Below are 27,234 nucleotides of genomic sequence, written 5' to 3' on the forward strand. Positions count from 1 at the left end.
CCTTGTGTGTGTGGAGTTTGCATGTTCTCCCCATGCTTCAGGTGTTTCCTCTGGGTACTCTGGTTTCCTCCCCCAGTCCAAAGTTGTAGGCTGATTGGCATCTCTAAATTGTCTGTAGTGTGTGAATGTGTGCGATTGGGACCTGCGATGTGTTGGCACCTCATCCTTGTGCCCTGAGTTCCCTAGGATAGGCTCAAGGCTTCCCTGCGACCCTGTGTAGGTTAAGCAGTACGGAAAATAGATGGATAGATAGTACAAAACAGTTCTATACACAAATGTGTGCTTCCTATTACACGCACATACCAATATCAATATAACACCATACTAATGACCAAGAGATATCTAGTACTTAAACATTAATAAATGGTAATTTCTTTAGCATGCTGAAAGACATAGTCTTTTACATACTATGTGATTTATGTTTCAAACATGCCAACAAAGCTGCACATCATATGGCTGCCCTGATGGCCCCAGTCATATGATGACATAATTACACATACATGGAGGAATTTAAACGGTATAATACACACAGCTGAGAAAACACAGCAGCACTCTGCACCAGTTCTACCGCATACCTTTTACAACATGGTAAAGTTTTGACACCCACGTCGTTCTCACAGCAAAATTGGGGGAACATTCGAAAAAGCAAGGACAATCCATTAGATGTCATACAAACTAAGTTGTAAAAAAAAAAAAAATGCTATCACGCATAAGTTTAACTATTCATAGCATTTGTATTTAAATTTGTATTAAAATTCTCCAAAACAGTCCAAAACAGTCTAGTGAAGCACACTATGTGTAAACATTAGCAGGACACAATGGACTGCTTGGGGTTGTCTTGCCACTTGGGATTACAACCACAATACTATACTTAAAACTCCCACAGGTGCAATACATAACCAGATTATTATTAATGTTTGTGAACAGGTTTTTTTTTTAAATTATTATTAGATTTTTCGTGGCCCCAGGAATTTGCTGGATGTGACATTTCTGAACAGTGAAAGCTGTTTGTTTTGATGTGCTGCATACATATTAAATGCTTCGGCTGAGTTAAAAGCCAGTTGCTGTTAAAATAGCTGATATTTTGGCATTAATAGACACTTCATTATGATCGCTCTAAATGACATAGGGAACCACTTGACGATTTTTCCCCCCACAGTTATGCACATTATGTTTCACAGTTACATGCAAAGCTATTGTTTTTCTTATTAATTTCAAGAGAGAGGAAGAAGAGAGGCATGCTCTGCAACAGGGAGAATGTAGAAAATCCAAGATTCAGAGCAGAGAAACACTTGACCATACAAAATGCAAAACAAGGACCTGATTGAAGGCTAGAGGAAAAAAGAAATCATAAGGAGGCTCTTGAAACAAGTATTATCTCAGTATTATATTGTTTCAAGCCACTTCAAGCCTAGCATTAGCAGTCTAAGATTTATTTAGTGCCACATGCACTGTTGATGATCTGTTTTATTAACTCTTGGCAGACTTACATACATTTACATTTATTCATTTAGCAGACACTTTTATCCAAAGCGACTTACAAATGAGAAAATGCAAGTAAAGCGATATATCAAGCAGAGAACAATACAAGTAGTGCTACCATACAAGAGCCGTTAATTGAGTTCCAGAAGAAGCAAAGTGCGCAGAGTAGAGGTGTAACTTACAACGAGTTATGGAATGTTTTACACAAAAAGTCAGCATGTAACTAATACTTTTCATACGATTATAAACTGACATCATCCTGTGACCCGCACACTTTATACTTCCTCACTTTAGCCAAACTGCAAATTTTGCAGATTTAAAGCTCACGTGGGAAATAGTCTCTGAATTAGCTCTGAGCAAGGAAAATATGCATACTGAACATATTAGTGGTTGCAGCCATATTTCTCAAAAGACAATGCTCTTGCAGTAGCAAAATCTAGAAATGAATGTGAATTATGGGCTAACTGATTAGTTTATTAGTGTTTAGTCTTTTGAATTTAGTAGTGTGTCTAATACCTTAGTACAGGAAAAAAAAAACACAATGTGTATGCTGTTACAGGAAAATAAATAAATGAGAGGGCAGCATGAAAAAGTTGATTTGTTTCCTTGAACAGCACATCCTGAAGTGTTTTATTCCTCTTATCCCTCTTCCTCACTGGCCTTCCTTTTTTTTCTCTCTCAGTAGCAGATTATTAGGTTACAAAGAAAACACAAGGTACGAAACCTGTAGCAGAAAACTCACTGACTGTTACTACTCTTTCAAAGGCTACTATGGAAAACTGGTTTTCCGTAATAGCCATGGATTTACTGTGTTTTGTCAATAGTAACTATTTTCACTGGGGTTCTTCATATTATGAGTGGTTATTGTATGTTTAATATTGATACTACTATCGTGTATAACCATGTTATAATTATAGTATGATCGTCGTATAAATATGGATTGGATGGTTTTCTTTCTGCCAAAAAAAAAAGAAGTTTTAACTGGGGTTCCACCCACATGCCTCTTTTTGGTACTCTTAGTACCCTGGCAGGAAGCTAACCAAATTCAGCAGAGGTTAAATGAAATTGATTTTCTGCTGTGCCATTCCCTACCACACTGTCTGATAGACAAGTCCTATTATGTTTAGGCGTCCCTGAAAGTTATTGTTAAGTCCTTTATTAAATAATTGAGCTCAAAAGACGAACCAGGCCTGAGTCATTTATCATCTGTTTGGAAAGCTAGATTGTGTAACTCAGTGACTGTAGCTCTTTAACCTCTATATTGACATTTTACTTCCCTTAGGTACAGCTTAACAACAAATCAGCTCAACAGAGTTAAAGGGGAATTTTACACAGGCTATACAATTGTATCTTTCTCGGAAGTAGAATCTTACACAAGCACAACACTCATATAAAACTCATACAAAGTTAGTGATAACACAACACATTCAAAGTTATAAATAATTTCATTATTCTCCTTAGCGCTTAAAACTAATTAAATTCAGGGCGAAGGTGCGTTTATCAATTGCTTTTAGTTACAGCTATGCAAGAATTTATCCTCTCATCTTATCATATTAGCTTATTCTCTTTACTTGTGTCTGAAAGATAAAGGTTTTAATTAGACAACAACGCTAAACTAGAGTCTGAGTTGTAAATTTCATAAGCGACAGAAGGACAAGGGGAATAATTGGTGTGTTTCACTGACAAGCTTTGTGTTACCCCACAGCAGTGAAGTCATTATTAAAAACCTCTCCATTTCCATAACATCTCCAGTGACAGCTGTGGGCCTGTTTATCCCAGCATGCCTCGCACAAACCTGTGATTACCTGTGAGTGTAAAGTGTCACACTTCAATTAACATTTAAGTGATTGGCATCATTCACAGTGACTCAACCACTTCACCATGGCAATCAGAAGCTTGTTCAGCTGTTTCTCTTGTGCATTATATGTTTCTGCCCCTTTCCCATCTATGTTTTACGTAAGAATGTAATGCCAATTACATTTAAAACAATACAAAAAAAAAGAGATAATTGTAAATGCCAGAAAGTACCAACTAGATCTGTGTCGCAATCAACCACCATGAAGCCTAGTACAATTACTTGGTAATTCTCCAGAGGGCTTATGTGTGAACTGAATTGAAAACATTACAAGAAAAGATTCTATTTGCATAGTTAACAAAATAAAGAACCGAATAAGCAGAATAAAAAAATAAACATGCTGTAACTTTGGAATTAATAAAAGTAATTAATTATTTCAGAACCAGAGTTAAATGATAGCTTACCAAGGTGTAATTTGAAGTTACCTTAAGGTCTATCCAAAGCAGATTATTCTTTAAGAATTGTATATACAATCCACATCAGAGTGTACAGTGTATGTTTTATCATATTTGGTGTATTGTCACTTTTTAATGTTACAAACATAAATTATCAGTCTTTACATAGGTCATAGAGCATCTAATCTTAAAACAATGTTTTAACTGTCCTATGCTGTTGACACAGGGGGTTGCCCACAGTAAACCCTCATGGTGGCCCCAAAGAGCAAAACTTGCACTGGGCCTCACATGGACTAACCCACATAGAGTTCCATGTGGGCTTTCTGTGGGCAAGCCCACATTTTTGCCCACAGAAAACCGTCATGGGGACCCAAAATGTCAAAACAGCTGTGGGCCCTGAATGGGCTAACCCACAAGTGGCCAATGTGGGATTAGTGTGGGTTTTCCCTGCCCACACTGCCCCACAGTAAACCCATACCTACCCATGGTGGGCCCACATGGGCATGTTTGCTGGGAAGGATATCTGGAAAAAAAAAAATGTAAATCAGTATGAACATTTTTAGAATACATTTTACTAAAAAAAAATGATAATTTCCCCTATGTATGGAGACTTTGGAAACATCTTTGTACTTAACGTAAAGTATGCCAGCCTTGAATAGTTTTTGAGTGTCCATTACTTGCCTCTCACTGCAGTGAGCTCAATCTGTGAGGGGAGAAGGATGGATCCTGACACGTCTTACAAAATGTTTTATGACCTTGCACTAGCATTTTTCTACCAAAGAGACAGAAATTTCCAGATCTTAAATCCATCAGGTTTAAGAGCAGTAATAAACAAGACTGCCTTTATGTGATTTCTTTTTCACTCTTTCATGCTCTACATTCACATTAGCAGTGCTCAGTTGATGAGGCTGTGCTGAGTGCTGCTTGAACCTCATCATCTCACTTGATCAGTGCTCAGTCATCTGCACAATGACCATCTGCTCCTGTATTGAACCACTGATTCACAAACAAGATGACTCTGGGGCAGAGGTTGCATGGTCTGTTTTGAATAAACAGATAGAGGTTGTGCCATGCTCGCTCTTAGCTGTTAGACTTTTTAATGATCAACTATAATGTATATAATGATTGTTTTATAATTATATATATAGTAGACTGACATAACGACTGTCCCAATGGGAAAGCAGCAGCCCCCTGAGGTGCCTTATTTTAGGCAAACCTAAAAAAGAAACATATCCTGATTGCTGTAGAATTTAATATAATTATGTTCTCTAGTACTAGGAAACATTGCAGACTAAACTGTTGCTGCATTGGATTATGTTTACAAATGTATTGCTGGTTTTGAAGACAGCTAAGCTTTGTAGATTATCAAAAGTTATGTAGTTAAAAATACTTAGCTAATGTATTGCAACCTCACAGCATATATGTTTATGCAGTTGATAGTTAGCTTTAGTTAGCAGATAGCTCTTTACATGTGGTTAAAATTAACCAGCTAATGTAACACGTCCTCACAACTTGTATAGCTATTTTTTATAGCTAATAATAGATAGCCAGCTAACTGTTTTTATGTGGTTAAAAAGAACTATGTACATAATGTAAAACTTTTGTTTGTTTGTTTGTTGTTTTTTTTAGTTTTTTTAAGTTGCCTGTAAAGTGCAATGTAAAGTGATGCCATTTGAGGAAAGTTTCATTTTGATTAAAATGTGAGGAACTGTGAGAAAGCATCTCATGTCTCTTGTTTTAAGTAAGACTTTACAACAGGTGTAGTCAGCTAATATTTGTGAAGGTTCAGCTACGTAAAATTCTTTGCTTACAATGATGATTGATTTGCTTGAATTGGTCACAGAATTATGGCAACATAGTTATCATTTAATTTGAAAAATTTTGTGAAAGTGAGAAAATCTGTGAAAAAGCTTTTTATTTCCTATATGAGCTGCCTTTAGATAAATAATTGACGTAAATACATGTGCTGCAACAAGAAATGGCAAAGTATTTACTACTAAAAAATGTTTTTTTTTTCTGTTAAAATGTTATTTGTTTCTCACCAAAATACTTTGCTGGGCCCACATCCAGGCCATGATTGGTGTCAGGAGCGGAGAGTTGAGATGGATGCAGTTGCAGTTAAGGCGTTTATTAGAGAGGCAGGCAGACAAATCCAAAGCATGAATCAGACTTTAGCCAGGAAACAGGCAGGGATTGGGCGATGTACAAAACGCAGTGGCAGGGATAATCGAGAATACAAAACCTTGGTGACGGAACAAGACCGAAAACCAGAGAATCATAACACAGAACAAAAATGGCTCGGTAAAGATAGGTGGTTAAACACTGAATAATACTTGGGGTGAACTTAAAACAGGTGAGAGTAATGAAGGCACATGATGAAATCAACCAATGACGGGCCCAGGGTGGAGACAGGAGATGAACCAAAACAAAACACGCGTGGCAAAGTAAACAAAACATATGACGACGCATAAGTGCCGTAGCGCTGCGGGCTGTTATTTGCGCTGAACGCTTCTGCATGCAGCACTCGGGGTGATGGGGAAATTCCTGATAATCAGCTAGTTGACAACCTCTTCCTTAGAATGCAAACTTCTAAAAGTTACCAGACTTTACTCAGAATGCTGCATGTTAAAATTGTATAATGAGGCTGAGCAAAGCGACAGACAAAATTGGCTCTGACTAGACCACGGATTTCTGATGTGTCCACCAGAGATTTTCCTCATTTCCATTTTTCTTAATTGTTAGCCACAAGCTGAAGCTGAGGCTGAGAGTTTGTTAGTACTATAAATGATGGACCAGAGTATCAGCCATGGTGAAATCAGCCTGTTTCACCAAGAGCTGAAAGTCTGTGTTTTGGGAAATGGAGTGATCCTGAAACACTTGGTAGATCCAGCAGTGAGTAGCTTCAAGCCCATGGCCATGTGGTGTGGACTGTAATTCCTTTCCAATGTCCAGTAGCTCTAACAAGACACAAGGGAAGCATATGTGTTTATCTCACACATCCTCTGAGAGTCATGTTCTCCTCATAAAATCCTTAATCTAAACACCCACATAGTCCTATTCATAATAAACTCCACAAGCTTATAGCATAATCTCACCTAAAGACTACACTACTGTACCGTTAGTATTCAAATTAGGACTTCAAAATATTCTTCACAGGGAATTCATTGATCTGATTTCACATTTATATATTATTTTATATTGCTGCACAGCTAAGTAGTGTTTGGTCAAGCAGTGAGTGTTTTTAAAGAGTAAAAATTTGTGCTACTTAACACGTTTCGGATTAATATAGGTTTATCAGAAATCCTAACTCTTAAATAATGAACAAAAGGTTCAGTTGAACACATTTAAATGTTAATGTTTGCATACCCTTAGGGTATTTTACTCAATAAATACTTCTGTAATAAAAAAGTGCTAGATTATAAACAAACCACATATTTAAAAAAACCCTCATTTCATTTTTTTTAAAATACATTTTATGCAAAAACCATAAGCCGTCTCCCTTATTTTCTAGCGAGTCCATAGGCTTCCCCTCCCCCCACACTTTTTTTCCCATTTTTAAAAAAATAAAACAATAATTTCATCCCCTCTCCACCTTCCAATTTTTAAAATTATATTAGTAATGGATTTTATTGCAAAAAGTCTACACACCCCTGTTAAAATTCCCAGTTTTTGACATGTAAAAATCAAAATGAAACCAAGATCATTTCTGTCAGATCTTTTTCCAACTTTAATGTGATACAGTCCCCTCCAAAAGTATTGGAACCCCAAATTGGCTATGTCCAAATCTTGTGCAATGGCTCTGATTGATTTTCTCTCTTTTCTCAGCATCAAAATGGCTTGCTTTTCTCCCATAGACAGCTTTCTGTTCTTCATGTTGGTTTATCCTTTTTAACAATAAATGCAGTCTTCACACACAAAACCCAGGGCTCAACCCAAGAGTAGATATTCAATGCTATTAATTGTTCAAACAAGTAATGTAACAGGGTACACCTGGGCAACAAGAAACACCTGTCAGTCAAATGTTCCAATATTTTTAATCACTTTAAAAATGAGTGGGTTCAAATGAAAGGTGCCATGTTCTAAGTTGTTTAACATCATAGACTTAAATTTCGATCTGTTGTCTCACATTTATCTTTTGAATTCAAACCCAAATGTCTTCAGCGTATAGCAAAAACAAAAGACTTAGCCTTGCTGTTCCAGTACTTTCAAAGGGGATTGTAATAACCAACAAAATTCAAGTGAAGAACAAACAAGGAGAAAACAAAGCAATGTTTCAGTTTGAAAAAGAGAAAAAGAAAATCTTGATTTTTTTCCCCAATTTGCTTCCACTCTTCCTTGCAAAAATGTTCCAGATCTCTCAAATTGTGAGGGGATCTCCTGTGCACAGAACTCTTCAAGTCATTCCACAGGGTTTTGTAGAAGGTCTCTTGACAGCCTCCCTGAAAAGTTTCTTCTTGTCCCTTTGTCATTTCTGGAGCGACATCCTGTTCTCTGTAATGTCACTTTGGTGCCCCATTTTTTCCACTTGTTGATTATGAACTTCATGGTGTTTCATGGTACATCTAATGTTTTGGAAATTCATTTGTACCCCTCTTCTTGTTGATACTTTTCAGCAATGAGATCCCATACATTCTTTATAAGTTCTTTGCGGATTATGGCTTTAGCAGTCAGATGAAAGCAAGAAGAATCCTACAGAAACAGCTGATCTTTATTTGGAATTAATAAGAATCACTTCATTGAAGACAGGTGTATGATAATAAGTTTTTATCATGAGTTTGAATGTGATTGGTTCAGTCCGAGCACAATCACACGCCCCATTATAAAAGGGTGTGAAAACTTAGGCAACCAAGTTATTGTAAGTTTTTATTTCTCCACCCAATCCACCCCCCCGTCTAATGTTTCTGGTTGTTTTTCACTTTAATTTTGTTGGTTGCTATGTCACATTAAATGTGGAAAAGGTCTGGCATGATTTATCTTGGTTTCATTTTGTTACATCACAAAAACCTGCAATTTAAACAGGGGTGTGTAGAATTTCTATATATATATTTTTTAATTCTCTTAGCATTTTGTTACTTTTTTACAAACTAAAAAAAAAAAAAAACAAGCACACACACACACACACACACACAAAGAGAGAGCACACAATAGCTTGGTGATGAGCTCATTAAGATGTTTTGTCTTTTGATTATACTGCAGAGAATTGCTGATTCTTACCTGTTGCTTCATTTATTAATTTGGTGTTACAGTTATAAGTGTAATTATTGCTGAACACTCCCTGCTGATCCCTGATTATGACTGCTGGCGTAAATATTTATTTGAATGTTACTGTTCCCATGGTTATAGCTTGTTGTTTTCTACATTCATACCCATGGCCATACAATGGATTTGATTTGCTGCTTTGGTGTGAGGAAAGTGTCAATATTTGATTTTTCTAAACGGATAGAGAAGAGAAGGGCAGAGAAAAGGAGAGGTTTGTCAGAATAGAATATAATAGAGAAGGTGCTTAGAATTACATAGAATAAAATAGAAAGAAATACAATAGAATATATTTTAATGAGAAGAAAAGGGAAGAAAAGAGAAGAGAGTTTCATCAGAATAGAATAGAATAGAATAGAGGGTCAAGAGAAGAGAACAGAATATATATTTGGTAGAATAGAATATAATAGAATAGAATAGAAGATTAAGAGAAGAGAGATTAGGTAGAATAGAATAGAATAGATTGAAATTTAAGTTTTATCAGAATGACAGCTAATAAATTGTAACTTATTTCTCACAGAAAGTCTTTGGTCATAGCACCACAAACTATTTGCAAAAAAAACACTATAATCTCTATTGAGAATGCATACAATAGAATGGAATAGAGTAGAATAGAATAGAGGATCAAGAGAAGAGAAGAGAGATTGACTAGAATAGAATAAAAATAGAGTAGAATGGAATGGAATGGAATTTAAGTTTTATCAGAATGGCAACTAATAGATTATAACTTATTTCTTTTAGAAAGTTGTCTTTGGTCATAGCACCACAACCTATTTGCAAAATATTATCATCTCTATTGAGAATGCAGACAAAAGAAGCAGTGATAATACGTAGTTGGGAAAAAGACATGAAGGACAGTGGTTTTGACATGAAGGAAAATAATTAGCGGGACAGGTCAATAACGCCTGTTCTAGGCTCTTTTTGGAAAAGAAATTTGCTGGAAAGGTCTTCAAAGAGCATGGCTTACTGCTTTGGGCAATGAATCAGAAGTTTGTGAGTCAGTACTAACAAGCTGTCATGGTTATGCAAGTTCTTTAACCCTCAAATGCTCAGGTGTATCCAGTCTTTATTGTAAGTCACTTTGAATAAGAGTATCAGCCATATGAGCAAAATGTAGAAAAGTCACTAAGTCGCTAAGCTGGCACGTATATCTTCTGGCTTCTGTAAAATTCTGTAAAAAAAAAAAGTCACTCTTATCTGCATTTACCTCCGAGCTTCTGGATTTAAACCACTGAATATACTGAAATATCAAGATTCCTTAAATCTGACCTTGTCATTTTATTTTTCTTCTGTTAGTATGAAATGATAGTTGCACAGTTTTGGGTAGGACTACTTGATATTTTTTAGTTATTAAAGAATGACACATAATACCTCCATTTAGTTTTGTGGAAGTTAGTTCCTCGTATCACTTATGTTAGAACAGCTATAAACACTCGTTCCCTCACTAGCCTCTCATATTTTCACTCTGTTGAACTTAATAAGACAAAAAAAAATTAATTTCTCATTCCTCTTAGCAAACCAAAATCATATTAACAAGCCTTCAAAAAAAACCCCTCATCAACCAGTTTCTAATTGTGATAAGAAATGTACTGCTGTTTGTAAAGACAAAATCTAACATTTTACCCAGCTCTTTGTACACACACTGTAAAACCAGATAGTTCATTTAACTCAAAAAAATTGAGGAAACTAATTACCTCAAAATTTTTAAGTTGATAAATCAATTTCTTTAAGCCAAATACACTTAAATATAAAAAAAGTAACTTAAACTTGTTATATTTAAGTGTATTTGGCTTAAAGAAATTGATTTATCAACTTAAAAATTTTGCCGTAATTAGTTTCTTCAAATTTTATGAGTTAAATGAACCGGTTGTACAATGCAGAAGAGCGTTTACAACTTTCAGACAACATTTCGGTTCTGGACTGAACTTGTTTTTTTCAAGTCATCATCCTGTCAGAGTTTCCCTGCCTGCACTCCACCTCTTAAAATGTGTGACAAATTTCTCTGCCTGTTAGATCGCTTGTATAGTCTGTCTCTCAATTCAAAATTGCATCTGTCGCACCAATATAGAAAACCCTGCCCTAGCCAATGTGTTACTAGACAATTTCAGAGCTCCTTTAGACAAGTTTTGGAATGAGTGGTAGCCTTGGAGTCTTTCAGAGGAAACAAACTCCCTGCAATGAAACGAAGAATGAGAGGAACCAGGCTCAAAAACAAACCCATGCATGACACTACATAGTGGTATTATAAATCATTATACTTCTACAGATAATATAATATTGTTATAGTACAATATAATTGTGATGTTCAGTATGAAGGAATATATTTGGAATAAGAGTCTGCAGCACTTCAAATCTACAGCATCCAGGAGAGATTGTCCCCTGAAGAAAGCATGAGACTTGGGTATAAATGTTACGAAACAAGACTTGGACAGGAAGTAAGCGCAGGAAAGTCTTTATTTACACACTAAAGTGACTAGTACAGGAAGCGGGAAAACAGGGTCAAAACAGAAACAAGATTTGAGGCATGAAATACAAAACTTTGAACAAGACTATGAAACCATACAGCGTAGCACAATAATCCATCAACCCGTTTTACACCTGTACTCATCTAGCCTTTAGCTATGGCATGAAACAAGGAACTATACATGAAAACCATTTAACTAAGGCTATGGCACGAAGCCAGAACAAATCATGGAACCGCTACCGTTTAGCACATTTACACAGATCTACACATTCACTAGAACTGAGGCGTGATACATGAAATCAAAGCAGGGCATAGAAACATTACCGTGAGGCACGTTATACATCTAACTTCATTACCTCTAATACTCATTTAACTATGGCATGCAACTATCGTTTAACTATGACATGAAACTCTCGTTTAACAATGACATGAAACCCTCCTTTAACTATGAAATGAAACCCTCCTTTAACTATGACATGAAACTCTCGTTTAACAATGACATGAAACCCTCCTTTAACTATGACATGAAACTCTCCTTTAACTATGACATGAAACTCTCCTTTAACTATGACATGAAACCCTCCTTTAACTATGACATGAAACTCTCCTTTAACTATGACATGAAACTCTCCTTTAACTATGACATGAAACCCTCCTTTAACTATGACATGAAACCCTCTTTTAACTATGACATGAAACTCTCCTTTAACTATGACATGAAACACTCGTTTAACTATGGCATGAAACTAGGAACAAGAAACTAGACAGGACATGGAAACGTTACCGCGTGGCACCATTACACCTATTGGTCTCTAATACCGCGTGACGTGCGCAGCAACGTGAGGGGTTTAAATAACCAGTCACAATTACCTTAACTGCTGACAGCTAGTAACACTTGAAAACACACCCTCACACCTCCGCCAATAAGTGAACAGGGAGGGGACAGAACAGAAACCAAAACAAGTGCACATGTCCATTGTAAACAAAGTCCTATCGTCCGTGCGCACTTCAAGCACATGCATGCGCGCTCTCCAGCTGTCCGTGCACGTCGTCACCGCAGCGCCATCTGTCGGCGAGATCGTGACAATAAACGGTTTTTGAGAAGTGCAAGTCTTCAGGGTATGCACGTGGAATTATCCAAAGTAGTAGAAAGTACTGCAAGTTCGGTATCAAACAAAAGTAAAGGAACACTCATTTAATATTAATATTAAATTTTATTATTAAGAACAAATAAAGCATTGAATCTTGCACACAATTCAGAATGCATTTTTCACAATATGTGAAAACAAACCCCCGATAATCATTCTGTATGGCAAACAAATCTAGAATTGATCCTGGCAGTAGACTGAAGTATTAGGGCCAAGTGTGAAATCTTTAAAGTGTTGAAAGATTTCCTCTTGCAGACATCCAGACTCAGAACCTTCACACACTTCTCACAGAAATCAGTTGCTGCGATTTGTCACCAGTTGATATTTTAGCTTATGCTCCTACTTCCTTCAAGTCTTCTCAACATGGACATATACTGTATAAATCACCTGTCATCTCTGTTATGCCAGACATCTCTCAAGGATCCGTCCTTGGCCCTCTCATATTGTAGAATTTATTTATTTTTATTCATATATTTGAAAAAGGGACAGTGTACATTAATCAACATTCATAAATGTAAATGTACCCAAGTTAGCCCGAAGGCTAACTTTCATTGGTAGTCCCTTTGCCAGTTATTAGGCATAAAATAATAATAATAATAATAATAATAATAATAATAATAATACAACCATAAATTATAAACAACACTGTAAAATACAGTTTAAGTTACGAAAAAAAGACATGGATAAAGTATTGATATGGGTTTAATATATATATATATATATATATATATATATATATATATATATATATATATATATATATATATATATATATTAAAAAGTATAATAATAATAGGGGCAACATCATTTATATGCTTAAAATTGGACTACATGAGGTACCTTCCACTAATATTGGCACCCTTGGTAAATATAAGCAAAGAAGGCTGTGAAAAATTGTCTTTATTGTTTAACCTTTTGATCATTTGTTAAAAAAATCACAAAAATTGGCCAGCACTCCACCAGTCTTGTCAGACATGTTTGCAGCTCCATCGTAAGTTTGCCTACGGAGACCAGATAGCAGCAAATTCATTCTCTGGAGGTCATCAGTGGCAACACTAGCCAGATTCTCCCGGGGGCAAAGACACTTCATAAAGACCCACAAACTCTTCGTGAGGTATTGGTCATGGTTCACATACCGGATGCAGATTGACTCCTGCTCTACCCCTGCAACATCTTGGATGCCATTCATGATGATGGAGATAGATGCTATCTCCCACACAATGTTTGCGGACAGGATCTGCAAAATCTCATTCTGAATTTGACACTGAGAAATTGGACCTTTTCTCTATCCAACTCTCTAGGCCCTCAACATCCTCTGACCTAAGATTAAGGAGCTACCTGAAATTTCCGTCGCTGTTTGATGGCGAATAACAGTACCTTGTCTAGCAAGAAACTGCAACAAGCCCACAGTTTTTAGCAGATAGGACCTTGCTTGCAGTTGCTGAAGAGCCTTTGCTGATGACAGTTGTGTGTCTGTTGACTTGCCTGATATGTGTGTGTTATTATGGCCACTTTGTGTGCTTGAGACATTTTATGTGATTTGAATTTTTCTATAGCTTTTTTCCAGTTTCTGAATCCTGTTGATAAAAATTACTGGTCTATACTTTTGGCAAGGGGACTTATCTGATTTTAAAATGCTTCCGTCCATTAGAAACAGAGTATAGCTCTCACATTAGGACAACAGTGCAGCCGTGTGTGGTCCTTGTTCCATCTATTCTGGAAAAGCTGAGGTGTTACACAGCTGTCAGGGGCTTGCTTGCTGCCCATCTTCAAGAAGTACAAATGTTTCCATGTCCTTTATGTTCCCCCAATTAGCTATTATTATTAGCTACCATATGCATGTAATATCCAAGTTTACAAAGTTAAATTGCGTCTATACACTGGGGTTTTGTTATTGCTGGTGCTCACTGGAAAATTAACTTACCAATGATTGTTTGAGACAGCAAACTACGGCAACTTAAATAGCTCAAAATACACAGCACGTTTTTTTTTCTCGTGGTGACAGTCTCTGCATTCCAAATGGTATAAATCACCCTCCGAAGGGCACTTTAAAGGGAGCGTAATCAAGCTAGTCATGCTGTAAGATGCTGTAAGTCATGCTTCAAACTGAATTTTCAATAGAAATGACTTAAAAATTGAGTTCTGAGGGACCGTTATTAACAGTTTGAAAGTAATAGTTTTTTGATTGTGTATAAAAATGTAATTAATAATTTATGTAAAACCTTGTGTGATTTATTAGACCATTTTGAATATATTAACAAGACTATCTAGCTGAAAGAACTATTGCTATAAATAGAACAGAGACTTGACTTGGACTCCACCTCAGAGACTTGAGACTTGACTTGCACTCCACCTCAGAAACTTGAGACTTGACTTGGACTCCACCTCAGAGACTTGAGACTTGACTTGGACTCCACCTCAGAGACTTGAGACTTGACTTGCACTCCACCTCAGAGACTTGAGACTTGACTTGGACCTCAGGGACTTGTGAACATGTCTGAGTAAGAGTAATAAAGTATCCAATGAGAAAATTACTCTAGTAGCAAGTTACTAGTTACTTTAGATCTGATTAAAATGAAGGGAAAATCCTACATCTCAGAACCTCTCCTTGAAAGACTTTGTGTTCTGTTTATATGATATAAAACCTGGGTTCAAGATGAAGCAGCATATCCCAGTCCTGTAATGGGTAAAGTAACACAGAACCTGCCATTTTCAGCACAAAATCTCACACACACCCAAAAAACCAAACATTTTCACAACAGTTGGCTGTCTTTATTTTCACAACATGTTAACAGCACAAACTTGTCAGTATCTGCAATTAAACAAGACAACAGATAACAAAAGGACAGAATATGGAACAGAAGAGAAACTGTGTAGAGAGAGAGTGAGTGTGTGTGTGTGTGTGTGTGTGTGTGTGTGTGTGTGTGTGTGTACATGCATGACAGGAAAGAAAAAAAAAGAATGAGGACTTTTCTTCCCATAATTTTCAGAAAACTCAGATGATGCAACTTCCTGTTGAACATGTTAATGTTTCTGATATTTCATAGGAGTAGATGTGTTCAGGTAACAGTGTTACAAAAATGTACTTTTTTCATAACCCATAATGGATGACTCATTAAATAGATGTATCCATCCTTATACTTCAAGGTAAAGTATAGTTATAGTGGGTCAGGTTTTTATTAAGGTTTTAAATTATCTCACATGGACTGTCATGAACTACATATCACCTATAATTTAGTGTCTTTTACATTTACTTTACATAGCTGTAAATGTAGTAAATGTAGTAAACTTATATAGCTCTTTTATCCAAAGCACTTTACACTGTGTCTCATTCACCCATTCACACACACACTCACACACCAATGGTAGCAGAGCTGCCATGCAAGGTGCTAACATGCCATCGGGAGCAACTTGGGGTTGCCCAAGGACACTTCGGCATGTGGAGTCATGTGGGCCGGGAATCGAACCGCCAACCCTACGATTAGTGGACAACCCGCTCTACCACCTGAGACACAGCCGCCCCATCAATGTAATATCAGTGGGACAGTCATGGAATCAACCAGTAGTAGTAGTAGTAGTAGTAGTAGTAGTAGTAGTAGTAGTAGTAGTAGTATTAGCAGCTGTAGTAATAATGTACTGTATATAATCCATTTTAAAGGGTGTTAGACATCTGGCAGCTGTGTTAATCTGTCCTTTCAACCCAAGTGGACTAAGATCATTTCTTTTGTGTGATAAATGATTAATATCTCGATGCTTTTATCTGGGTTAACAGCCAAGTACCAGGAAATGACAGAGACAAGTGAAAACTGCTGGAACTAGATGGTTAGCAAAGCCTAGACAGCACAAAACAGCACAAATAATAAACACTACAGACATCATTGCATGGCATCATACATGACATCATTAGAATTTAGAAATCAGTCATGTCAAGCAGCAGGAGACACAAAGCTGCACCTGCTCCTAAAATCCTAAAAAGACTTTATTCTTTACTTTATGACTTTAGGTACAAAATATTTATTTAGGTACCATGTCAACAGTAAACATTAATTAATCAATAAACAAAAAGGTGTTTAATTGCATTATTCTACAGAGCTGGTGAGATGGCATGGTGGCTATTTTTTAATAAGGTGTAGTCATGACTGGATGAATATATTATGGCCACGGGCTTTGTTCCTCCTAATTAATTAAACAGAAAAAAATCACTGCTTGTCATGTTAATAAATGGCAAAAGACAAAGAGTCTATTTTCATGAGTACCAAACTTCATGTTTAAATGCTTGTACGAACAATTTACAAATAAATCTATTTATTGTATCCAGTTTAATCAATGAGGCTAGGGTATGAAGTGTTAAAGCCATCAAAGTGACAATATTACAAAAAAAAAAAAAAGGAATCTACATCTCAATCCAGAAACAAAATCCATTAAAAAAGTCCATGAATTGTTGTTTTCTTGAAAACAATAGTGTGTGTATTGTGTAGTGTATAGTACAAGTTACAAAAGCAAGTCCATTGTGTGACTCTTGTATCAACATTATAACATTCCATGTCACCTGACAGATTATAAAAGTGGTTCTCAATCAACATTGTATATTTTTGAGCGATCCCTGCTCTAGAACAACTTGCTTATTATATGGCAAAAAAGACATTTGAGTTTTAATCTGTTTTTCTTTTGCTTGTTTGTTTTCCAGCTCGCACCTTAATACTATGGAACCAGACGTCGAGCTCAAGTAATGCCACAGGTACAAGCTCAAGTAATGCCACAGGTACAAGCTCAAGTAATGCCACAGGTATGGGTGCTGCTAATTTACTAATTACTTAATTATAGTTATAACTCTCTGGTTTTTCTAAAGCTTCAATGTATATAGGGTCGTGCTGGAGAAGCAGGACAAAAAAAAATATTTCACACAATGAAGTACTCAGCGTTGAGATTTGCAGCAAGAATACCATTCTCAAGTCCTAGCTTTCTATTATTGTTTTTTTTTTTTTTTAAATGTCACACTGAATGCATGAAGTTTAACAGCGAAAAATACAATTGCAGCCAAAGCGTGGATGATTCATATGATGGTTTATTTCATAATGTCATATTTATATATTTATTATTGCGTCCAAATGGCAAGACATGATTTTTGGTGTGTATTCACATTCAAAACATAAATTTTAGGCTAAAATATTGTTTGCAACCAAGAGTCAGATAGGTGCACTGGAATTAATAATACATCTGGTCAGAGTGAATATTGCACAACAAAAGCACTTATTTCACTGAATAACTGAGCCTCACCTCAAAACATCCAGAGGTCTGAATACTGATGTGTGTTTTTTTTTAATTAAATCCTCACTCACTTATCTCTGAATACTGCCTGCAGAGTACAATTTGAACTTGCCAGCATGGACTCAAATAAAATGCAAGTGTGAATTGATAAAAAAAAAAAAAAGCATTAAACTCTGTTTTGCCAGAGTTCTCTTTCTGTAATAAATTGGTTTTAATATCTTAAAAAAGAAAACAATTACACACAGAGGATAAAAAGCCAAACTATTGAAGAACTAACACAGAACAGGTGAACACAATCATGGAACAGACCAATGACAGGACAGGGGTGGAGACAAGACTAGAACAGAAATTAGAACAAACACGTTCATGGGAGCTGTCAATAATGTTGCATTTGTGGTATTTTGTAAGGGAAATTGAAATTTCCAACAGATTTATCAATTATCAAAATAATCCTTAGTTGCAGCCCTAATACTAACTGATCTAAAGCAAATACTGCTATAAACTAATTTAAAAGTAGAGAAGGGGAACTTTACACTGTCCACAATGTGAGCGGCCATGTTGACTTGAAGTCACTCTGTAAACGGAAGGAACTGGTAGGTGAGAAAACTACCCCTTTCAGGGTTTTTTTTGAGCTTTCAGGTTTTAATGGTTACAGACATGGAATTACAAGTCACAACTTTGCCTTCAATGCAGAGTAACTCATGTTGTGTCTCCTAAATGTGAATCAGACCTTTGATCCATACATATAATTAACAGAATCAGTAAAAGTTAATACCAGACTTGTAAATGTTATCATCTCAGAGTTGGGGAATTAGCCATTTTAAGTTATAAGTCTGTGTTCCAGAGACTCACATGTGAGGAAACATTCACGAAAAAGCAGACACAGAAAACAAACAAACAAACAACGACAAAAAAAACAAACAAAAAAAAAAAAAAAAAAAAAAACAGAAAACACATTTGCTGTACTTGTGTGTTATTTCTTCCAATTAAAAAGTGTCACTGCATGAGCTGCTAGTACACTTAGTCTTTAAAGGAAATGAGAGAAATTGATTTGATTGGATAGTGCAGCAGCACTTTATTGTATTAATTCCCACGTTAACCACTTTTACATTAATGTTGTTCTTTGGTGGGTTATTGCCTGCACCAGTGGTCACAAGACGCCAAGAATGCATGTGCCACACCTACACGCCAAAAATTCCAATGCCCTAATAACAAAATATGATGAAAATTATGCTGCTACACTCCATGGTTGACTTCACTTGCATATAAATCAGAGTTGCATATACTTTCAGACCTTCCAGATTAGAAGTGAAGACAAATTTTATTCCTTCTTCTTTGCTTTTTATATGAGTGGCAGTGTGTGAGGTTTTTCCATCTTAGTTCAGATGTGAACTGCATTCTCTGATCCTTGCCTTTTAAATTATGTGAGACTCTGTGCTTTTGATCTTCTCTCTGATGAATGGGGGAGCGGGTGGAACCATGTCATTCTGCAGCAGCAACTGATTCCACTAACAGCACTAACAGCAGGGGAATGCAGCGGTCTTGAAATTATATTAAAGGAGAAAAATCCTGCTAAGAATGTCAGTCGACATGCTGTTTGACATCTTTTTGTAGTTGTGTGGTATATCATGCTGTCCATCAGTATGCCTTGTCCAATCTATTACATTTCCACATGTCTGATTTATCAAATGGCTTGTTCTCTCTGAATGTTTAACATCCACATGTGAAACTTAACAGAATTCATACACTACAGTGCTTCTCAAATCACAAAGAAACCCTTATTTACAGCCAGGGTAGAGGTAATTACATGCAATTGGGTTGCATTCTAAATTTCACATGTATTATTCCCCATGACGAACCTCCAGTAAAGGTTCAAACGAGAATCAGAGAATTTGATCCATGTCAAAAAAAGCACAGGTGAATGCCACATTCAATCAAACAGATATTCAGAAATATATACACCTGGCAAGTGAAAACCCCTCATTCCTGTGTTTTAGTTGCCTGTAACCCTGATTAACTGAACTAAAATGTTGTCACAGCTCAGTCAGATCAGAACTCAAATTCCCAAGATACAACACTCACTTCTCATGCACGCATGCGCTCACCATCCCCGGAGTTCTGATCAGACACACCTGGCACCAATCACACACACACACTCTCACCGCTAGTACTTAGGGAAGTCACTCACCCAGAATCAATGCGAAGTATACGCTCAGTCAACTCGTTTCTCTGCGATACCAAGCCGTTCTAGTTAGTTTATCTTCTTGTGATCCTCGACCCTTGTTTCCGGTTTCGACTACGCTCTCTGCCTGACCCCGTTTGTGTTGTTCGTCCGATCGCTTGACCTTTGCCTGTCTTACGACTGCGTTTCTTGTACTTCCCGATACCACGCTTTACATCTGCCGCCCGCTCCTGCTTCCGTGCCGATTCGAGGTTCGTAACAGAATACTTCGCCTTCCAATGGAAGCAGCGAGAGATCCCCGTTGGCCGCAAGCCATCGAGGGACATGGCCGGATGATTAGTGACCATGATCACCGTCTTGCAAACCTGACTGAGCAGGTAGCTCGGCTAAACCAAGCCGCGCAGCTTTCTACGGCACCGACCACACGCTTACCTCCCACTCCAGCGCCGGAGAAGTACGACGGAGATCCGGCACGTTGCCGAGGTTTTTTACTCCAGTGCTCCCTGTTTTTTTCCACGTACCCAGACATGACGGAGAATCGGAAAATAATCCACTTCATGGGACTCTTAACCGGGAGAGCTCTCCTCTGGGCCACCGCGGAATGGGAACAGGAAGGGAACATCATCAGCACGTATGATCAGCTGACCTCACGTTTTCGCACTGTATTCGATCATTCTCCAGACAACCGGGAGACTGGGGAGGAATTATTATCCTTGACGCACGGATCACGTTGTGTGGCGGATTACGCTCTTGAATTTCGTACTGTGGCCGCTAGGAGCGGATGGAATCAACCCGCTCTAAAGACTATGTTCCGCCGGGGATTAAATGCCGATATCGTAATGGAGCTGGCGTGCCCTGATGATCAGCTGACTCTCGATTCACTCATCAACGTAGCTATACACCTGGATTGTTTACTACGTAGCCGCCGCTCCATACGCAGCGAGGCGGAAGCACCAGCGTCTGAGAGCCCTAGTGAACCCATGCAGCTGGGACAGACTCGGGTGAGCATGCAGGAGAGAGAACGACGGCGCCGTGAACATTGTTGTTTCTACTGCGGCGAGAGGGGCCACTTCGTGCAACAATGCCCTCTCAAACAGTGCTCTACCCGAGGGGAAACCAAAACTGCCAAACAACCTCAGCCAGGGGTGAGTTTAGAACCCATTGCCCAGTACTCAGTTCAGTCTGCGTTTGTATTACCAGTGATTTTAGAATACTCAAGCGTTTCCTGTGTTCTGGAGGCGCTGATCGATTCTGGAGCGGCGGGGAACTTCATTGACCAAGAGACCGTACTCCAATATAACATCCCCGTTCGTCCGCTCAGCACCCCCCGCCGTGTCTAAGCCATAGATGGAGCCCCCATTGGAGATGGTTTAATCACCCAATGCACCGAACCCATTAACCTCCGAACCAGCACCCTTCATCAGGAGAAAATTACGTTCCATGTCATTGTGATGGCACGGCATCCAGTGGTTCTCGGTCTTCCTTGGCTCGAACATCACAACCCACAAATTTCATGGAATCAAAGGGAGATCACTCGCTGGTCAGCTCACTGCATCAATCACTGTCTCCAAGTCCCTGTGATCTCCTTAGCATCCACATCCGTTGAGAGCCCTGACAAGGCGGACAACGTTCTGATCCCCAGTGTTTACCACAACCTCATGGAAGTATTCAGTAAGAAGAAGGCTAGTGGACTACCTCCTCATCGAGATTACGACTGCGCAATCGATTTGCTTCCAGGCACTACACCACCACGAGGGAGAGTCTATCCGTTAACGGTAACTGAACAAAAAGCCATGGAGGAGTATATTCAGGAAGCGTTGCACCAAGGTTATATACGACCATCTACTTCTCCAGCATCCGCGAGGTTTTTCTTCGTAGAGAAAAAGGGAGGAGGTTTACGACCATGTATCGACTACCAAGGACTAAACCGGTGTTGCGTCAAGTACCGTTACCCACTACCTCTAGTACCAGCCGCTCTGGAACAATTGCGCAGCACCACCATCTTCACGAAGCTGGACTTACGCAGTGCATACAACTTGGTGCGGATTCGAGAAGGAGATGAATGGAAGACTGGGTTCAGCACAACTTCAGGTCACTATGAGTATCAGGTCATGCTGTATGGGCTTTCTAACGCTCCCTCGGTCTTCCAATGTCTAATCAACGACGTGTTACGTGACATGCTGGGACGCCATGTGATCGCCTACATAGACGACATTCTAATATATTCTGACTCCTGGGAGGAACATGTTCACCACGTCCGCCAAGTTCTACAACGACTGCTCCGTCATCAGTTATATGTCAAAGCTGAGAAATGTGAATTTCATAAAACCACCATTGCGTTTCTGGGATATGTCATCAGCCCCGAGGGGATCTCCATGGACCAAGAAAAGGTCCAGGCAGTAGTAAACTGGCCCCCACCCACGACGATTAAGGAACTACAGAGGTTTCTGGGGTTCGCGAACTTCTACCGAAGGTTTATTCGAAATTTCAGTGCCATCGCCAACCCCCTCACGTCCCTGCTAAAGGGGAAACCCGCCAAATCGCCTTTGACAAGCTCAAGAAAGCCTTCACTACTGCACCCATCATCAAACATCCGGACCCATCCAGACCATTTATAGTGGAGGTGGACGCGTCAGAAACCGGGGTAGGAGAGAATTCTCCCAGCGATTCGGAGAGAAGCCAAAGGTCCATCCGGTGGCGTTCTTCTCGCGAAAGCTTTCCCCCGCTGAGAGAAACTACAATGTGGGAAATCGTGAACTCTTGGCAATTAAGTTAGCGCTGGAGGAGTGGAGACACTGGTTAGAGGGGGCTACACATCCCTTTGTCATCTTCACAGACCATAAGAACCTGGAGTACCTTCGCACTGCAAAGACGCCACCCAGACTCACACCCCGCCAGGCCCGATGGGCCCTGTTCTTCACCAGATTTCACTTCACGTTATCCTACAGACCAGGGTCCAAGAACATAAAAGCTGACGCCCTGTCTCGTCTCGACCCCACAGAACGTGTCAACGAGCATGAAGAGTATATCATCCATCCATCATGTATTATCAATGCGCTAGAGTGGGACCTGGACCAGGAGCTAGAGCAGATTCCCCAGTCACAAATACCCGTAAAGTGTCCCCCGAACAAACTATTTGTACCCGAAGAGTACCGCCAAGAACTCATCATCTGGGCACACACGGTACTCGGTACAGGACATCCAGGGGCACAGCGTACATACCATCTCCTAAAGGAGAAGTACTGGTGGTCCAATATGGAGAGAGATATACACAAGGTGGTGACATCCTGTTCATCTTGCGCACAGAATAAGGTACCTCGGACCCTCCCAGCTGGGAGGCTCAAGCCTTTACCCATACCCGAACGCCCATGGTCACACATATCCGTAGACTTCATAACGGATTTGCCAAGATCCCAAGGAAATACCACAGTTCTAGTCACAGTGGACCTGTTCTCTGTTACCTGCTCTCCCCACCGCCTTCGTGACAGCCGAACTTCTATTCCAGCATGTGTTCAGATATTTCGGCATTCCGGAGGAGATTGTCAGTGACAGGGGCCCGCAGTTTACTTCCAGAGTGTGGTCCAGTTTCATGACCAAGATGGGAGTAACAGTGAATCTCACCTCCGGATATCACCCACAAGCCAATGGACAAGTTGAACGAATCAATCAGGAACTAGGGCGATTCCTCCGTACTTTCTGTGCCAATAACCCAGAGGATTGGAGCAAGTTTTTGCCATGGGCCGAGTACGCCCAGAACTCACTACGTCATTCGGCTACCAATCTCACTCCTTTCCAGTGCGTACTAGGTTACCAACCTCCACTGTTCCCGTGGAACGCGACTCCCACCGCAGCTCCTGCCATTGACCAATGGTTTGAACGTAGCGAGCGTGTCTGGGCCGAAACCCACCGACGCCTGAAAGAGACCACAGACACATACAAGCGCAAAGCAGATCGCCGCCGCAAAGAACACCCTAATTACCAACCAGGCGATAGGGTGTGGTTGTCCACAAGGGACTTAAGACAAGCTCATAGCTGTAAAAAACTAACGCCAAGATACACTGGACCATTCAAGATCCTCAAGCGAGTCAATGAAGTCACTGTCGCAGACACAGCCGCGACACAGGAACTGCCACGACACAGCCGCATCTCCCCCACATTCCACGTATCACGTCTCAAACCTGTCATCAACGGTCCATTAGCCACCGAAGTACCATCTGAAATTCCTCCGACCCCTCTGGAAATTGATGGACAACCTGCTTACCGTGTCAAGAACATCCTCAAATCCAGACACAGGAGAGGCAAGCTGGAGTATTTGGTCGAGTGGGAGGGTTATGGACCTGAGGAACAATGCTGGGTTCCCAAGCAGGATATACTGGATCCACAGCTTACTAAAGACTTTCACGCAACTTATCCTGATCTCCCTAGTCCACGACCCCGGGGGAGGCCAAGAAAGAACTCGTCTCCCGGAGTGAGCCCTTTGGGGGGGGGTTCTATCACAGCTCAGTCAGATCAGAACTCAAATTCCCAAGATACAACACTCACTTCTCATGCACGCATGCGCTCACCAGAGTTCTGATCAGACACACTGGCACCAATCACACACACACACTCTCACCACTAGTACTTAGGGAAGTCATTCACCCAGAATCAATGCGAAGTATACGCTCAGTCAACTCGTTTCTCTGCGATACCAAGCCGTTCTAGTTAATTTATCTTCTTGTGATCCTCGACCCTTGTTTCCGGTTTCGACTACGCTCTCTGCCTGACCCCGTTTGTGTTGTTTGTCCGATCGTTTGACCTTTGCCTGTCTTACGACTACGTTTCTTGTACTTCCCGATACCACGCTCTACACCTGCCGCCCGCTCCTGCTTCTGTGCCGATTCGAGGTTTGTGACAAATGTATTACAGTACATAACACAATTGAACTCAAGAGCATGATGAATCATACAAACAATACAGACTGCTAATAGGACTGTGTATGAAAAACCTGCTCCCTGATATAATATATTGTTTTGGCACTCTTGATTTGTCTCTCCAATTTGGTCACTTGCCAATTCCCACCCACCAGCCAAATGTCCTTTATTATTTGACCTTTTGACCTTATCAACTACCAATTGGGAAGAGTGAAGGCTAACACATACTTCCTCCAAAACACATGAAGCCATCCAAGACCATTTTTTCAAACTGCTGCTCATGCTGTCACAGAGCAGTGTAACACATTCAGAGGAAAGTGCTACTTCTGCCCTCTTCTGCATACATGAGCTCCCAAACGCCAATGATAGGCTAGTGTTGCTGTGATTGACATTGCAGAGAGAGTATGGCATCCCACCCACTCAGAGATCATGAACTCAGTGAATGATTTTATGTTGTGACAATTGTGAGAATTTACAGTGGTGTGATGTGTGGAAACAGCAAAATAAAGTGTATAACTCAATAAAGGAAATAACTCTCCTGATAGCACAACATACAGTCACTGTGTAGTTATTTTGTGGTCATGTTTACAGAAAATAAAGAAGCTAGCCAGAATCTAATAATATCTTTTATATGCAGTGTAAGAAGAATACCACAGCTCATGGCTGGCTTTTAGTTAAGTCACAAACACAATATACTGCATTAGAAACTTTGTTAAAAGAGCATAATCATGTACTTGTTCATCTCCATTTGTCCAGGAAACCTCTTAACCTCTTTCCCAGTGCAGCCCCTTTTGGGGGTTAAAAATATGTTATATGTTGTGGACACCTGACCATCACACCCATATGTGAGCCTCTCCCAAACTGTTGCTACAAATATGGAAGCTCATAATTGTATTGGATATCTTTGTATGCTGTAGTAATACAATTTACCTCCACTGGAGCTAAGGGGCTCAAATATAATTCCTGCATGACAATGCCCATGAAGACATGATTCACCAGGGTTGGCATGGAAGAACTTGCATGGCCAGCATAGAGCCCTGACCTCAACTCCACTGAACACCTTTGGCATAAATTGGACCACCCATCAAAATAATTTTGATTATCTTTTTTAGCACATTCATGAGCTCCCCAGGGATTAGGTTGTGACACCTAGGTTAAGAACCCTTGCCTTAGTCTATATTAATGCATTTAACTTGCTAAATACACACACAAAGCATACATCAGCAGTGCTGAGATTCGACCTGGAGTCTTATTAGATGTACCAGCCGCAAATGATTAAAAACCAATCACAAAACTCACCCCATTGAAACTGCACCGGAAACATTGTTATATAAGATGCAGCTCTGAACTAAAAGGTATTTCACACTCTGCTGTGCGTAGCAGATACTGGGTACAGAGAAAGGAGAAATTTAAACTCAAAGAAAGGCAGAGGACAAGATCACTGTTGATTAAATGGAAGGGAAAAAAACCTGCTCTCAAAAAATGGAGGTCAATGAAGGCATTGAAAATGCATTGGTGTCAGTGAAAACACACATACACAAAAGGAAATTGTATCTAGAATATCTCTAAGAAAGCTATTTGTGTACTGTTGTCTTGTATCATGACTTTTAATGTACTGAGTTTTTGGCCAACATCTAAATCACATGATTTTTATTATGCATTATGCATTAGTCCAGTGCCGAGAAAATACACAACAGCGCAGATGAATTAAATTACATGCTTGTGAGAATGACATTCTTGCAGGAAAAAAAGATGGGAAAATTTCCCCATAGGCAGGGGCATTCATAAATAATGTTTAGGCTACACCATAAATCACTGACTTGCGCTGTCTTTCTCTCTCTGTCTCTCTCTCTCTCTCAAACAGGTTTGTTCTGTAATATATCTGTAGATGGCATCGGGACATGTTGGCCCAGGAGCAACGCAGGGGAAATAGTAGCACGTCCGTGTCCTGAGACCTTCTTGGGTGTCCGCTACAACACCACCAGTGAGTCCAGCACCAATTAACAAATGAACCATCATTTATGCATTCTATCCATTAAGTGCTTTTAGTACCATACTACAGGATAATCAAGGCAATGTTGAGTCCGATTCACTAATTCTGGCAACCTAAAATCAATATTTTCACAGATTATACCATGGCAACAATTGTGTAAATATTATACACGCTTAATTTATATGATTTGTCATCCTATAATGTGGGGAAATGCCTACTGTTTCATAAGAAAATGTAAAATCTGGATGTCATGCATTTACATTTACCAAGTGCCAATC

The 27,234-nt window shown here is 39.3% G+C and overlaps 1 protein-coding gene across 1 annotated transcript in view; it reads left to right on the forward strand.

Moving 5' to 3' along the window:
* The window catches only part of crhr1 (corticotropin releasing hormone receptor 1), a 170,228-nt gene that overhangs the window by 48,888 nt on the left and 94,106 nt on the right, over window positions 1-27,234 (forward strand). Inside the window, exons 3-4 of the mRNA XM_053614612.1 lie at window positions 17,288-17,386; window positions 26,828-26,947. Of these exons, the coding sequence (XP_053470587.1) occupies window positions 17,288-17,386; window positions 26,828-26,947 (219 nt within the window). The remainder of the gene's footprint in view (window positions 1-17,287; window positions 17,387-26,827; window positions 26,948-27,234) is intronic.

Source organism: Ictalurus furcatus, chromosome 2 (assembly GCF_023375685.1).
Source record: "Ictalurus furcatus strain D&B chromosome 2, Billie_1.0, whole genome shotgun sequence".
NCBI classification, from domain to species: domain Eukaryota; kingdom Metazoa; phylum Chordata; class Actinopteri; order Siluriformes; family Ictaluridae; genus Ictalurus; species Ictalurus furcatus.